This window comes from Petromyzon marinus, chromosome 23 (genome assembly GCF_048934315.1).
Source record: "Petromyzon marinus isolate PM22_M1 ecotype Great Lakes invasive population chromosome 23, UKy_Petmar_22M1.pri1.0, whole genome shotgun sequence".
In the NCBI taxonomy this organism is placed as follows: domain Eukaryota; kingdom Metazoa; phylum Chordata; class Hyperoartia; order Petromyzontiformes; family Petromyzontidae; genus Petromyzon; species Petromyzon marinus.
In genome coordinates this window covers 7324482-7341496 of record NC_133689.1, presented here as the reverse complement: position 1 = coordinate 7341496, position 17015 = coordinate 7324482, and the positions used below count along the sequence as shown (strand labels likewise).

The 17015-nt window shown below is 47.7% G+C and overlaps 1 protein-coding gene across 3 annotated transcripts in view; it reads right to left on the bottom strand.

The window, feature by feature from the left end:
- LOC116945250 (phosphatidylinositol 3,4,5-trisphosphate-dependent Rac exchanger 2 protein-like) overlaps window positions 1-17015 on the bottom strand; it is a 192920-nt gene that overhangs the window by 51307 nt on the left and 124598 nt on the right. For all 3 annotated transcript variants that reach the window (XM_032959592.2, XM_032959593.2, XM_032959594.2), the window contains exons 25-29: window positions 10308-10557; window positions 9600-9888; window positions 6914-7324; window positions 5953-6047; window positions 3776-3858 (exon numbers count right to left, since the gene is read on the bottom strand). In XM_032959592.2, the coding sequence (XP_032815483.2) occupies window positions 3776-3858; window positions 5953-6047; window positions 6914-7324; window positions 9600-9888; window positions 10308-10557 (1128 nt within the window). The remainder of the gene's footprint in view (window positions 1-3775; window positions 3859-5952; window positions 6048-6913; window positions 7325-9599; window positions 9889-10307; window positions 10558-17015) is intronic.

The following is a 17015-nucleotide window of genomic DNA, read 5'->3' as shown; positions in this document are numbered from 1 at the left end:
CGCGTTCATAAAACAGCATCTCCCTTCGCTACGATTTTATCATGAGAAATAGAGCCCAGCGTTATTTTATAATTAAAAATAAAATAACAATTAAGACGAGGAAGGAAGGCGATGATGCATTCCTCCTCAGACTTGAAACTATTTTATCAGTCAAGAACATTTTCTGATAATATTTTTACGTATGTTAAAGCAGATGCAGCATTGCTTAGATACCAACACTGTGCATAACAGCAGAACTTGGCGATTGGTAATTACAATTGCCATTTCAGAAGCTTGATCTCAGGTGTGTAACAATTCTCCCCCGTGCGATTTGATTAATTTTAACGATTCTGGGTGGCAATTTGATTCAAGAATCATTCACATAAGTGGTTAATGTAGCACCCAGAGTGGATTCAGGGGTCATATGAACTAAACATATACACCGCACACAAATGTTTGTCCGGCCAGGTGGCTTGGCGTGGGAGCTCACGGCTCGCAATTGGAAGGTTGCAAGCTAAAAATCCTGCTTGGGCGTTGGACTCAGCCCATCATCCCTCGAAGGGTGAATAAAATAGTGTACTAATTTGCCGAGAAATCAACAGTGGGCTGTCCTCATGTAAGACTCGGCCCTTGACACAGGAATGTGGAATTTCCACGACTGGCTCAGGTCTGTGAGAACAAGGGATGAACACCACCTCAATTGCAAACTTGAGCAAGAAATCACTTTGGCAAAATAAACCATTTTTTTAATGTCACACACAACTCAGAGCAATGATCATGAGCATTAGAATCTCACTTAATCGATGAATCTGTGCATCTTTACAGGTATACCGAATTAAGTTAGTTGGTTAGTGAGCATATTGGGTGCAGTGTGTCTTTGCACGGCGCGTAAAAATGTGCAGCTCTGATTTGTCGCTGCACTCCTTCCAATAGTCGAGCCACCAACAAAGGACTCTCAGGAAGAAGTGGCGGGGGGGGGGCAAAAGTTGGAAAATAAAATAGCAGCACGTAAAGCTGAAAACAACAAGGACATTGCCTTCCAAGAAAAATCTAAAGTCACAAAGGTGTAAAAGTTTAATTGGAGATGCAGAACGCCCAGAGACGCATGTGGCTCTTTACGGACTGCTTCGTGACGTAATGTACATGTGTATGTGTAGTGATGTAATGTACCGTATGTACGTGTATATATGTGTGTATGTAAGTTAGCACAGTATGGGGGGCGGTGGTGTAGCGGTTAGCGCTACGCTGCGAACCTGGCGACCCGGGTTCAATTCCCGCTCACAGCCAACACCAGTTACAATTGTCTGAACAGGTGCTGGGCCTCCCATAGGTCGACTCAGCCTTAAATGAGTGCCTGGTGTGATCTGTAAACATCGCCACTAGGGAGACAAAGGCGGCCGGGCGTGGTGCTGGCCACCCACCTCTGTGTGTGCCGTGCCGACCTTAATAGGTGCTCGCTAACAGCACTTGCCCCTACATTCTGTTAAGGCTATACGGGCTCTTTGTCTTTATCTATGTAAGTTGGCACAGTAGGGGGCACAGGTGGTGCATCGGCCAGTCATCTCAGTCAGTCGACCCATGGCACGTGTTGGGTCTGGCCCGTGACCTCCTGACAACGGGCGTTCGACACTTCAGGTGGTAGCCTCAACGTGCACCAAGCCTGGCACAAGCGCCGTGGTGACGTCACCATCACTTAGTGGCGAATGGCGGTTGTTCTTGTTGTTGCACATGCGTGTGTGTATATATAAGTGGGAAGCGGTAGTGTAGCGTTTAGTGCGCTGCGCTATGAACCCGGTTCCCGCTCATGGCCAATACCAGTGACGATTATATGAACCGGTCCTGTGCCTCCCCTAGGTCGACTCAGCCTTAAATGAGTACCCGGTGCGATGTATAAACATCGCCACGAGGGAGACAAAGGCGGCCGGGCGTGGTGATGGCTAACCACCCTCTCGTATACTGATCCGGCCTTCATAGGTGCTCGCTAACAGCACTTGCCCTAACAGTCTGTTCAGGCTATACGGGGGATATTTGTCTTGTGTATGTGTGTATGTATGTGTGTATATACGTGCGTATTCACACGCATTGGGGCCCTTGAAATGTTGAGTTCTGTAACGAATTCTGGAAGAAAAAAAGGCTCTTATTATTATTTTGGTTTCCGACCCTCCTGCCCTAACACAACAAATAGCTATGCCAGGGAGCGTGTCGCTGATTAATGAGCTACTCCCGTTCAAAATATGACTGATATTTTAAAATGCATAAAAGCAGGACGATACTTGTTTCGCAGTCCCTCTGAGGTTCATGCGTGGGTGGGTGAAGGAAATGTTCATCTAATCTTTTCCCTGACCTTGAAACTAAAAAATTGCAAGAACATCTTGGGAAGAATGTGTGTACATAGGTGTGCAAGCGAGCGTACGCAAGCCAGTGCGCGTGCGTGCGTGCGTGCGTCCGTAGGGAGCCGGTGGCATGATGGTTAGCATGCTGCACAACGAACGTAAACGAGCCTCGGTTCAATCCCATGCCGCGGTCAACATTGGTGCAGAGTTATATTTTGAATCGGTCCCGGGCCTACCCTGAATTGAACTCGGCCTTCAAATGAGTACCCGGGTTCGTCGCACAAACTTCGGCACGGCAAGAGACCAAGGTGGCCGAGCGTAGTGCGGACTCCACAACCCCCCTCTCGTGTGCAGTTGTAGGTCTACAAAGGCGCTCGCTTGAAGCGGTTGCCCCCAACGGTCTATGTAGGCTACACGGAGGATCTGCGTGTGGCCTTGCTTGTAGCGAGTCACTGTAATGCCAAAACCATCAAACAACGCATCAACGGCGAGTTGTGCCATCCATGCACAACCCCGGCGGTTATCGCTGCAATTTGTACAGCGTCTACTGCCACCTTGGATTGGATGAAGGACCTTAACATGCAGCTATGACGTCTGTAAAAACCGTTGCTTGCATGCCATAAGAAAGAAGAATTCCAATGATCGTGAGCTATTGGCCCGTAAATCTGCTCTATTACCCTCACCAGCTTGATGCAAGTCTACACGTCCCTATCGTCAATCGTCTTTGTCGGTGCTCATTTGTCAGTCCTGAGCTAGAAGAGAAGGTTAAAGTCCGTTTTGATATGGCATCGAGCCAGACGATGAAGATGACAAGCAGTGCCTTAGCACAAGTGCTGCTCGTTTAAAATGAGAGACGAGATGACAGGGCTGAGCAGAGCCTGGGTAAGGATTTGAAACCCCATGATCTCGCAACCAGCTGCCGGTTGCTATACCCGCTGAGCGGGGGCGCTGCGGTGGTGAGACGTTAACTACCTCGCCTGGTATACAGCAGGTCGTGGGTTTAATCTCGACCCTGACGCCTGGATATTTGTAGTTTGCACTTTCGTGTGTATTTTTCTCCAGGTCCTCCGGTTTCTCTCTCCACATTAGAAACATACGTTCACACTGTTTGATTGCTCTAAATTTCCACGTAATAAGCCCACTTCGTTGAGCTATCATTTGTGGGCAGGTCACTTCTGAAAAAGCTATAAGTGGGCCTTACCTGTTAAAATAAAAATAGTTTCGTTTTAGTTTAATATCCCGGGCAGTTTAGCGCAAATCGCCTGACCACCGTTGTCGCCTTTAACGATTGTGGTCACCTATCCCAATAACACAGAGGGGGTTCAGAAACTCACGTTTCAGCTGTATTCGAAAGGTCAAAGCGACTCGCCGCAGAGACACCAACACCGCACGATCACATCCCCCATTTTCAATCGCGCTCCATCGTCTTGTGTGCCCTTACGTCAGACCCATCATCAGCGTACCTGCGCAAAGAGGTGCTCCAGGCATCCCTGCAGCCTCTCGTGTCGGTCCATGGCCAGGCTCAGGGTGTCTGGCGACTCCTCACCTGGTGACAGAAAGAAAGCAGAATGGGATTGAGCAACACAAGCCAGTATATCAGCTTATCCTATGGAGAGGGTGAAACTTGACACTACAATCCTGCATAGAATTGCATTATATGAATAACCTAAAACCCAATAGGATTTGCAGGGTCACAATTATTATTTTATGGAGGTCAAAGGTTATAAAGTCATCGATATTGAATTATCAATAACAAATATCCCTGTTTCCTTCCGGTCAGGATGATTCCTTAATCGACTCTGCATGATGAAAATTACCAAATTCGTGTGACTGACTCACAGATGGACTAATGATCTATTTTACAATGTAAATCATTTGTATAATTATAAACTCTTGCTGAGAAATGTTTGCTTAATTCTTGAAGGCGTTTAAGGAATCTCCTGACGGGGTTACAATTGTCATTATTCTCTGGACTTTCGCTGATGTCAGCAGCTGCCACACCACCTATTCATCCCCTTCATTGTGTTCATGTTGTGTCTCTGTGGTGTTCTCGTAGCATTATTGACATTAATGTGGTTTGCGATGTTTAGCATTGAGATGTAATTCACGTAAAATTACGCTATTTAAAATAAATGCATTATGACAATTATTAATCAGATACAAAAAAATGATAGGTACACGGATAGGCAAGTAACCGATTTTTATGCGATAAAATGTTCAAATTTAAAATCATTATAAATAATAAGACGTGTGGTAATGCGAGAGAAATATGTGCTTAAAATATTTAACATACGTTCGTGCAAATTCGTGGCGCTTAAAAGCTTCCGAAAGGTCTGAATGGGTAATGATGGCATCAGCGTGGGAAGTATAAATCTGAGGCCATCTCTCTTCACATGCCAACCAGCACCACAATCACGTCACAGAAATCTCAATAACGTGACTTTGAAATATGCAAACAAATAACAACTCCTGGAAAACGTTCAAAGCATGAATGCCAAATCTCGATAATCTGCCGTTTATATTTCTCCAGCGGACCACCGTCACACAGACTCCCGGTGAAATGTATCAGGAAATATGGCTTGGGCCGAAGTGGCCATGAGGCTCACAGAGCCCATAAAGCCCTTGAAAGGGCACTGAACTGGCACAACTGAAATCCTGGGCTTCAAAGTCAGGCAGCCACCCACGCTCAAACCACATTCTCAAATGTAGAATACATTGGTGGTCTCAGCCCATTCAATAATAAGTGTACAAAAAACACATTGTGCGCATTTTCACTTCATTTAATTGGGTTTTTAGCCAGTTTGGGCGGTCATTAAATGGATGCATTTCACATACCCAAGCTTCCTTTGAAAAAAAATATATGATTAATTGCAGATGCTGCCATCTGGGTTAGACAGGATCCATCAAGGAGACGCAAAAAAGGCATTCTTGTGATGTTGTCATCATCATTATCTGCTATTGTTCCCTGATGAACATCTCATCAAGGCATGATTCCAGCAGAGAAGTTGATGCCGTTGCAATGTGGCCTGATGTGGGTGAGGTTTGTACAGACGGCCCTTTGTTAAAACCCCCGCTGGATGAGGGCCTACCAACAGCGTGGCGGGTCGTGTCGGTTTATCACCACGCTTGACCGATCTGATCAGAGTGGGTTGGTGCGGTGGGGTGCGTAGATGGGAAAGCATAGAAGTACGGTCCAACAGTGGATTTACTACACTGCCCTCTGCTGTATCCCCGCAGCCATTAACCACCTTTCTGTGCATGGTGGTCCCCGTACAAGCAATATCTAGGCTCTACCCTACTTAGCTACAAATATCTGATGAGATTAGGGCCACTTAGCGGTTGGTGGATCGTATAATTCAGCGATAATTGGTGAAGGACCAAAAGGAAGCCACTGGAGCAATGCACTTTTAAAATCGAGATTGAAAACTAATTTTTTTTTCGAACTGCTTTTTGCGTTTAGTTTGTTCTCCTCTCCCCCGCACCTCCAATTTGCACGATGCGAAAGAAATTCAACATACACACGAAACGTACAACAGGGGAGTGTGAAAGAGGTAGGAACAGCCACCTGTGATCAGGCCAGGTGATTGAGCTCAGTGAGTGCGGTTGACAGGGTCTCAGGTTCACACGCGCCGCGGCTCACCCGAGTCGACATCGTCGCTTAGCAGAGAGGAGCATCGCTGACTGCCGCAGTAACTCGTGAGAGACATCACGGAGTTGCGGTGGCTCGGGCAGTCGCTGCACAGCAAAGGCAACAAAAGACCCCTCAATTAATTTCAAATATTGCTGCTTTTTTATACCAAGGCTTTTACAAAATGTGTCGGCAGACATCGCAGTCTCAATATCATAATCATCGTCATCATCATAGGAATAAGTCGCAATCGTTTGGCTGAACTTCCTTAACTCTCCCTAAGGACTTGTAATCCTGCAGTCGAACAACCCACGAATGTTTAATGATTTTCCACTTATTCTTAGTTTTTTCGGTAAAGTCACGTTGAAGGGAAACAACAAAATAATAAAATATATATAAAACAATGATTTTCCACTTCTCAAAGTGGACGGGAGACTCTGAAATTAATCGTCAGCATTATTCATGGTGGCAGAGCATTATCAACCATCATTATCAGCCATGATCTGTCAAATGCTGGATGAAGACCCCCCCCCCCCCCCATGGCCGTTGCCACCTATCACGAGCTTGCGATGCTGCAATACACCTCAATCCTGCATGCCACCTGATCTCATTGCTACATCTCTGCAGTGACCATCCTCTAAGGCATGTTCTCTCCTCTGACTGCCATTCCATCATGATTTCTCACCCATCAGCCATCGTCGTCCCCTTCTAGCGATGTGTTCTCGCCAAGCTCACCACCAACTTTCTTTAATGGTTAATGTGAAGTCTTGGAATGTGCACTCGTTCATCGATCCACACACCTAGCAACTGCACACGTAATTATCGCAAATTGTCATCGTCGAATGTGAAGCGCACACATTGGTTCCCGTCGATAACCAGTCGCAAATCTGCATGTCCATATCGGCAGCCTCACTCCTCGCTCCGTCTCTCGGCCCGCACGCCGGGGGGCCATCGCCCCCCCCCCACCCCTCACCTGTAGGAATCGCGGTTGCTCGTGGCTGTGTCGTGGCCCGAGTCCTCCTGCTCCTCCTTGAGCACCTCGAAGCTGACCTTGCGCGGCCGCTCCGCGTCGCCCTTTCCTCCGTCCACGTTTCCGCCGGCGGCCACCTCCAACCCCCCCGGGTGCCGCCTCTCACCGCCGCCGCCGCACGTGGCCGCCCCTTCCGCGGCGGCCACCGCCGCTTTGCCGGGCCCCGCGTCCCCGTTGCACGGGACCTCCGCGCACGACGCCGAGGCCGTCGCCCTGGCGACGGCGTCGCCGCCCGCGTCTCCGTTGGCGGAGGGCCGAGGCTCCCTCTCGCCGTGGCCGTTGGAGAGGCCTCGCTCCCGCGTCCTCTCCACCGCGTCGGCGGACTCGCCGCTCTCCATGAGCACGGCAAGGAAGCTGCGTGCGGGAACGGCAAAAAGGGGGAAGCGGGAAACGCGAGGCGAGGTGCGTTCTCACACCGGGCAGGCGTGCCCGTGCTGTCTTGGCTACGTTCACAACGAAATGTCACCAGGGTCCCAAAGGTGCCCCCTTATTCTGGCTCTTGAGCCTCGGACATTGATATCGAGCCTTGAGAATCCTATGGCTGTCACTCTCGCTCTGTTCTGCCTGTCCAGCATCAACACTGAACCCTAAAAATCATGAAGGTCCAGTATTCTGGCTCTCTGAAAAGGGCGAGCCTCGCACATGCACAATCATCGATGGCTTTGACTGGCCCGAACAACACCCAAATTTACGAATCTCAAGGTGCCTTGGCTTAGTTGTCGGTGTGCTATTGTGTCATTTAGTGTCTACACAACTACTAGTCATGCGTTCTTACCCGATTAGATTACAAACGAACGATCTTCAAGATTAAATCAACTGTGTTTGCCAGCGCTATGAAGTGACATCAAAACACCCCGTGCTTCAAAATATACACGGCAAAATGCAATTGTTAGTTGATTTAAGAGCAACACCTGCAACACCATAGATTTATTGGGGTGGTTTGTTATCCGTCGCTAACACTCATATTTTTATCCACATAAAACGATTGAACTCAATGTTTTCTTTTTATTTTACCAAGTAAGGCCCAATTAGCGATATAGCTAATTTTTCAGAAGTGGCCTGGCTATAAATGATAGCTCATCGGAGTTGGCTTATCACGTGCAAAAGTTTAGCAGCCAAATACCCTCACAGCATGTTTTGTAAATGTGGAGGGGAAAACTGGAGGGACCACACGACCACGGGGAGAGAGACATGCAAGCTACAACTATTACAGGCGTCAGCGTCGGGATCAAACCCAGGACCTCCTGTATACCAGGCGAGGTAGTTAACATTTCGCCACCGCGGCGCTCGAGGGTGGCTACACCTGCCCACAATATCTGGCCACGCAGTGGCGGTACTTTTGCCCGGTGCGCTCATGGTGCTGACGAACCCCGGTGAAGTTGAAACCAATCCCGTTTAATGAATAAGGAGAAAAGAATTAGACCCTTGGGCTAATTAACTAAACTGTATTTCTTTTTCAACGATTGAGCAAACTACCATGATCCAATCAGAGAGAATGTTGGTGCTAATACATATTAGGTTGAGCAATTTATCCATTCTGCTTGCTATCTCGAAATATGGCTGAAGCAATGGTGCAGCGGTTGTTGGATCACTGCGCTATCAACCCGGCCACCTGCGTCCAATTTCCAGCGACAGCCAACATCAGCGGCGTCTGCTATCGGAACTGGTTGTGGGTTTTCCCCCTTGAGCGTTCAGTTTATTTGACTTGTTACAAGGATGACGGTCCCAGTTAGCCAATTGCCTGGCTATTTTACACGGGAGGTCTGTGGTGCGTGAGTGCAGCATCAACAACGCCGTTGCACAACCAACAAAAACGAGGTATTTCACGGTCGGGAAACGAAACACACAAAAATTAGAACAAACAAGAAATCAATCACCAGACCACATTGACCAGAGTGGAGAAGCTTGGATAAACATCCTCCGCTGGCTGAACATTACGATGAAAACATTTTTGAGACATTACAAGAATAATATCACATTCCTGTTTGCTTGACAATGGATATCTCCAAGGCTCTTCTATATGCATATGGCTCTTCAGAATAAATGTATTCAGAAAATGCATCTGAGCTCAAGCATCGTCTCGCTCCGACTACTAGAGCCGATGTTAATCACGCCACACCGAGAAGCCGTTTTAGGCTGGGTCCACCTCGTGGAGACCCAGGCTTAGGTTTAAACACCAATTTCTAACCCAATACACATCCTGACTTGAAACTTTCGTGACTGCAGGAATTCATATTCTTGGTTCTTTCGGTAAAGTCACGTAGATAGAAAATAAAATAAAAGATAATAAAATTTAATAGAATTAAAATTAAAATAATAAATTGAAAATAACAAAAGCAAAAAAAAAACCACGACGTTTCGATTGCAACACAAGCAGCCTCCGTCTGATGAAGACCGCTTGTGTTGCGATCGAAATGTCGTGGTTTTTTTTGCTTTTTTTACTTTCAATTTATTATTTTTCTTTTATTATCTTTTATTTTGTACTTAATTTTCTATCTGCGTGACTTTGCCGAAAGAACCAAGAATGCAGCACACATCCGAGAATGGAAGCAGTTCAGCAGGATCGTAACACCGTGCGGCGTAAACCACAACAGTCGCCTCCCTCCACCATCGCGCCACCAAGCCCCACCTCTGCACTTGCGCCGAGCCCCTGTGAATCTCGCGCATCACCCCCTCGATCTTGGCCAGCAGTTGCGTCCAGGCGTCCCTCGTGGGAGCGCCCACATCCCTCGCCCCGTGGGGGGTCCTGCTGCTGCTGCTGCTGCCGCCGCTGCTGGTGGTGGTGGTGGTGGCGGCGCCGCCAGGCCCCGGGCCGTCCCCGGCGCTGGGCCCGGCTCCAGAGGGAGAGTGGCCCCAGGGAGCGCCCATGGTACCCACGCAGTGCTGCACGTACACCATGGGGCTGAGCTTCCCGACCGCTGGGACACGGAGGAGATATCGGGACCACGCGGAGCCCACACGGGGAGAACACGGGGAGAACACGGGGAGAACACGGGGAGAACACGGGGAAAGCACGGGGAGAACATGGGGACCACATGTGAGTTTTCCACTGGGCACTCTGGTTTCCTCCCCCATGTATAAATGCTCATCGCCAATTGGCTGAAAGCATCTTACGACATTACTCTTTTGGTTCTTTCGGTAAAGCCACGTAGATAGAGGCAACACATATCTTACGCTATATGTTGCCTCCAATGTGTTGCGGGGTTGTGCATCCATTGTCAAACGCAGTTTTCACGAACAAAGCCGTTGTACGTATACAATTTTTGTTTTTTTTATTTTTACACGTACGTAAACGCTGCTTGTAAAGGAAAAAAATAAAAGTGGCGCACGCAAATACCTTGCTCCCCGCCCTCCCCGCTCAGGTGGGCAGAGGCGGCCGCGAGGGCGTCGGGGTCGATGCGGCTCTTTGGCCGTTCCGTTCGCACCCCGAGCGAGGAGCCGAGCACGGTGGAGTCGCGCGGGTACGACACCTCCAGCACGTTCAGGTGGCAGTTGGTGGGGCAGAAGTCGCTCCCGTGGAGGCTGGGCGTCCGCGGCTTGGCCTGCTTGAACGTGGGCCAGGCTTTGTTGCGCAGCGTGCGGGCGAACTGCGGCACGCGCACGCGCACACACACGCATGAGCACGCACGCGCAGAATAAAAATCCGTCGGGGGCCGCCACAGGTGAGCGCTGCGGCCAGATGTTGCGGGCAGGAGTAGCCACCCTCAAGCGCCGCTGCGGCGAGATGTCAATGACCTCACCTGTTTGTAAAAGGAGGTTGTGGGTTCGATCCCGACCCTGCCGCCTGTATACTTGGAGTTTGCATGCCTCTCGCCGTAGTCGCGTGGAATTTTCTCCGGTTCCCTCCGGTTCTTCCCCTCCACATTTATAAACGTGGGTTCAGAGTATTTGGCTGCGATACATTTCAACGTGAAAAGCCCACTTCGTTGAGCTATCATTTGTAGTCAAGGTCGCTTCTGAAAAAAGAGCTACATTTCAGTGGGGCCTTCCCTGGTAAAATAGAAAGTTTAATTTCGTTAGGAAAGGTTCAAGTTCAATGTTCCTCTTATGTTTGGTGAAGTGGCTTAGCAGCACGCAATCGGAAGGTTACGAGTTCACATTCTGGTTGGGATTTAACTCAGCTCATCATCCCTCTGAGGTCTAATAAAATGTTAAGTTTCTATCGCACCGTACGTAGCCAACCGTGCTTAGCAGAGGTGCGGATGAAGGACAACAAGCTAAATGCAAATATCAGTTTGAAAGAAATTAGTTTACAATCTAGATTTAAAAGTGCACGTTCTCCAGAAATACATGGGTTGTTTTTGCTGTTTTGCTGCCTTTCTCAAGCTTCGAAATGTATGTACTTATGCAATTTTAGCTCACATTTATGTGCGCATGTATTTCTATTTATTTATTTCTTTTCAGTCATTTGCTTACCCTTTGATACTTTGCACTCTGATCTTTTTTATAGTTTGGTGTAACTTTCTGACCTGCCTCTACGGATCATCATAGCTCATCGGATTTCTACAGGATAAATAAAGATTCCGATTCCGATTCTGTTGTTCGCCGGGTACTCTGTTGAGCCCATTACCACACAAAACTGGCCAAGTATCCGAAAGCAGGATGTTGCTTAACAAGAATGTCGAAACTAGGGTGAGGTTTTAATGGGAAAATAACTATCGTTACTTAAAGAGTGATAGATGTAAATATAATACAGTAAGTCCCCGGGTTGCAGAACAACCGACTTACGGAAATCCGACCTTACAGAAATGTAAATATGCAGAATTGTGTGCGTTAGTTACATGAGCAAAAGTAGTGCAGCGTGGTGAGGTTGCGGATGAATACCGCAGCGCGAGGCGTGAGGCAGGCCCGGGCCACCTCACGCCTTTTGAAGCTTTCTGTTCTGGAAAATTGTTCAGTTTCCGACATTACGGCAAATTCGGGTTACGGATCGTTCGCGGGAACCTAACCCCTCCGTAACCCGGGGACTGCCTGATTTGAAATAATTTAAATAAAAAAAGAAAGGCTGCCCTTTCTGGAGGCATTCATGGATTACGGTGGCTTACGGAGAAAGTGGAACACGTAAGTGGGGGTCTCTGTGCCTCTCAGAGCAAAGCATTCCATTCATTTGTTTCCACAGCTGGCTCAGGCAACACCATGATGGGAATATATTTGTTAGAGGAATAAACAGCCATTGAAAAAAAAAACTAGATGAGGAATTTAAACATTTATGGAAGAGAGATGCTACTAGAAATACAACGCTATGATTTACTGCCCGAACTTTAAACCAGTGGGCCAAAAAAAAAAACACCCGCTGATGCACACACAGCGTATCGGGCAGAAATAAATAATCGTTAACAAAATAAATCTTTTGAGTTTTTTTTTCTCGTTGCCTTCAAAAATGCAGCTATTATGTAAAACTGATGTCATTATTTATTGACAGGGGGCTTGCTCTTCACAATTTGAGGTCACGGGCTGAAATGTATGATGTCAAAATGTGTGCGCGCGTGTGGCAACATTGCTACGTCTGGGGGGGGGGGGGGAATAAATACTTGCTGCAAAACATGCAACATCGATTTAAGTTGATACGAGTTTAGATCAATTTAAGTATCTCCCTGCTCATCTCAACCAGAGACACATATTTATCATGGCAACCCCAATGAACAATACTGACTTAGTGGTACCCATTTTATTTTCTGGAAACGATGATGGGCCGAGTCAAACCTCAACTGGGATTTGAACCGACAACATTTCAAATGCTGAGCACTAACTGGAGCACCACTTGGCCGTACTATACACACCGCATGTAAAGAATACAAATCTCAAAGGAACGAATGCACAGTGAAAGGTCCCTTATCTGCGTCGCCATGGAGGGGCGTTAAATGTGGGCATGGCGGGTGGATTCTACTATCTGTGCCTATCCATAAACATTAGCCCTGATATCCACGGTTAGACAATGATAAGAGGATACATTTTTTTCCGACCACACCCAAATTATCCCTCTTAATCACGGATAAACGCGAATATCCCAATGAATTTGCCATCACTTCTTGGGCACTTCTAATTAGGTGAAATACCTATTTGAATAATGATTCACGGATAATAGATTTTACTCAAGTTGGTTTGGGTTTCGGGTAATGGAAGTTGCGGAAAATGTGACCGCAAATAGAAAGAGGCATTTCATTTTATACACTTAAACCATACGCGAGTAGAACTGAGCACTTACAATTTTATAATTGACCAATTACAATAATTGATCGATGTAACTGTATATATATAGAGTTTGAGTTTTCAATTGCTAAAATCACATCGACGCCCCCGTTGTGAGAAAAAAAGGAAGTTGGGATTGAGCGTAAACTTTCAAGGGAAACAAAAACAAAAAATCTGCAGGGAAATTCAAACACCGTCTTATTTTTGTCACAGTCTGTTGGTCATTGGTCACATTTTCCCCTCACTGAGAGACCATGAAATTACCGACTGGAAATTAGCGAATTGTCCATGCGTTCATGCAAACTGCCACGTTTTCAACATGCCTCTTGCTCTCAGCCCCAGCAGAATGCCCTCCGTAAAGTGTAACAAACACAAAGATGCCCCCTCCCTCCCGTATAGCCTGTAACAGGCTGTTGAGGCAAACTCTGTTAGCGAGCACCTACAAAGGCCGGCCCAGGGGGTGGGTGGCCAGCACCACGCCCGACCGCCTTGATCTCCCCCAGTGACGATGTTTACTACACACCGCAGCAGGTACTCATTTGAGGCCGAGTCGACCTAGGGGAGGCCCAGGACCGGTTCAGATAATCGTCACTGGGTGTTGACCGTGAGCAGGAATCGAACCTGGGTCGCCGTGATCGTAGTGCAGCACGCTAACCCGCCGCACTACCGCTCCGCACTACCGTAAGTGTAGCACGCACACACACAGAGGCGCATTTCCCGAAAGGAGCCTCCATCCAAAAACGTGGGTGTAATACTCGCGACGTTTTAAAGCATTCATTGTTACTGGCTACGGTTGAATGAAAAATCTGGGCAAAAACAAGCGCAGGGAACACATAAACGTTGTTGCCATTGGCAAGCGATTTTTCATTTGAACCTGCTGGAGGCCTGAAAAATGTAAGACGTTCTTTTTTTAACAACGCGCCGTGTGATTTCCGTGCGCGTACGATGTTTCTATCATGGCTACCGTTTCACCTGACAGACGAAAACATTGCGCCTTATATATGAACTAGCCTTTTGCCCATCCATTCGTGTGCAATTTGTAAGGCCGCGGTGACACAGACTTATTTCATTGAAATGTTATAATCCCTTGTTCATCACGACGTCCTTTTACAATAGCGTCACGGAGATCGCGTGACGTGAGGGGTTCTGCCTTTGTAGTGAGGGCTGTAAGTTGACGATGAGGAGGGGGTAAGGAGGCGCCTCGCCCCCCCCCATATGGAGTGACGTCAGCCGCTAATTATTTTTAATGGGAGGGGGGGTGTCCATTTGGAAGACGTCGCCTCTTCATGATTATTAATGAGGGGGGCTGTTCGATGCGGAGTGACGTCACCTGCTCATGATTATTAATGAGGGGGGCTGGCCGACGTGGAGTGACGTCACGCGCAGGACACACAGACGTTCTTGGCTCATTATAGTGGTACGTCACACAAGAGGGGTGTGGTCACAATTCCACACACAATTTGCCTCGGCGAAATCATAGCTGGAGGCAAAACGATATCCATTCCTATTCTCTCAAGTTCAGGCCATCGAATTCGGACAGTCAAAAATCGACGTGCGAATAAATTATTTTCAACTCTCATTGTACCCTGCGACACCAGCAGCCAACAGTGACCACTGCGTTCACCGCATTGTTAAATGTGTGCAATTATTACAGAGTTTGCGAGTTGAATTGTCACACCGCTCCTGTGTATTTGACCATAACCTCTGGATTATGATACGCCCACGAAAAGTAAAACGCATCCAAAACTTGTGCCCCGTTCCAATAAAGTTCTACAAATGTTTTCACACACAAAGAGCCCCACCCCCCTCTATATAGCCTTAACAGATTGTTGGGGCAAGTGCTCTAATGAAGCACCTATGAAGCCCGGTACGGCCACAGAAGGAGGGTGGGTGATGGCCAGCACCACGCCCTGCCGCCTTTGTCTCCCGCATCCTCATCTGAGGCTGAGTAAATCTAGGGGAGGCCCAGGACTAGAATCAGAAAATCATCGCTGGTTTTTACCGTAAGCGGGAATCGAACTTGGGTCGCCAGGTCCGTAGCTCCCCCCCCTACACCTATCACGTTATAAGAGACAACCCCAACGTCTGCTTTAAACTACGGGGGGAGAATTGAATAAGGTATAAAGTACCAAAACATAGCAGAAACTCCGTTTTAATATTAAATCTGCCACAAAATGATCTATTTTATTGGGAACGACAATCAATGGGGAACAAAGTCTTCTTTTAAAAAAAAGGCACCTCAAGTGCATCTCAGGACAGACGCAAGACGAGGGAAAGCCAAGCAGCGGTGGAAGGCAGTAGTAGTAGTTTTTTTTATACATTCGTGGGAGACGTTTTGAGAGCAGAATCACACGCCAGGCAACAGACTGGAAACCTCTAAGAGCCTCGAGCACGCGCACACACACACACAGCCAGCCTCGTATTCCCCAAACCCCTCAGCAATTCCTATCCAGCTCAAATCCATTTAAAGACTTTTGTCCTTGCCCCATTTTTTTGGTTGTTCACGCTCTCAGTCTGCATCTTTTTAAAGCCTCACTAAGTTTCGGTTGTCTAAAAAAAAAAGAAAAACACGCTTACCTTCTCAAGCAAACACAAAACGGAGGAGTCACATTGACCGGTGAAGAGAAAGTCAGCGTGACTTGGGTAGGCAAGTATGGCAATCGTTACAAGGGAAAGATGGCCCGGTGGAACAAGACTGGTGACAAATTCGAACTGGTGACCTCACGGTTTTCCATAGAGCACTCTCTAACCACAGTGACAGCGCTCCTCGCTAACCGAGTGGCAATGCAGAGGAGCGAGAGCGCACGCAAAGGGGGTCAACCACCATGGAGGCAGAGTGAAAGCGATTGGCTCGCACACAGGTGTGACGCGGATTGTGGCGTTGCGTGCAGAGGCCTTCATACAGCAGTGGATAGGCCAATTACGATTACTTTCTAAAAACAAGCAATGGGAGCTTCGCTCTCCTCCACTCGTAGTCCTGAGCTCGCGGTAGAAACCCCGTGTGTCCCAAGGCAGAGTGTAGTACCTGTATATAATAATCACAATTGACTACACACAAAGTCGTACCAATTTTAATCGACCGTGTAGAAAATGATTTGGCACGTTTCGTGACAGGTACTGCAAGATCCGACCATGTCCCGTCTGGTGCTCCCCAAGCTCCATTGGCTTCCGGTTGCTGAACAAGTACACTCATTGCACACGAAGTACTTGCCACAAATGAACCACAATACCTTGCTGATCTCATCAAGAAGCATAAACCATCAAGCAAACTCCGGTCATCCTCGCAGCAGGTTTTGGCTACTCACCGAAGAAAGACGCTCACTGCATCGCGCTTTTTAAAATCTAGACTGAAAACTTGTTTCTTTAGAGCTGCTTTTTGCGTTTTAGTTTGTTGTCCTTCCCCCGCACCTCCGATTTGCACGGTTGGCTACGTACGGTGCGAAAGAAGTTCAAGACACATAGATGCAACAAAGTAAAGCCCCAACCGGTAATGAAAATAATAACAATCCGATGTTGTATTGAGCACTCCAACCACCAGTGTTCATTGGTTGCGTTAATGAATTGCACTGGGAACCTGGCCTGTCAGCGTTGTGTTCCTGACCAGGGCTAACATCACAGTCGCCCAAGCATCTCCGCCCACATAAGCCAACCCACACTGACCAGCGTGGTGAAGTACGGTCGCACAACCCCCCGTGACCGACATGGCGCAGGGAAGGCCATCATTCAGCAGTGGACCGACAAGTAATGTAAATTGTTTGTTACTGTGACGCAAGTAGCAATTGAAGATATATTTAAAGGCCACGATTCAAGCCAATAATAGATTCTACATGTCTTGTTTTTACGATCCCATTCATAG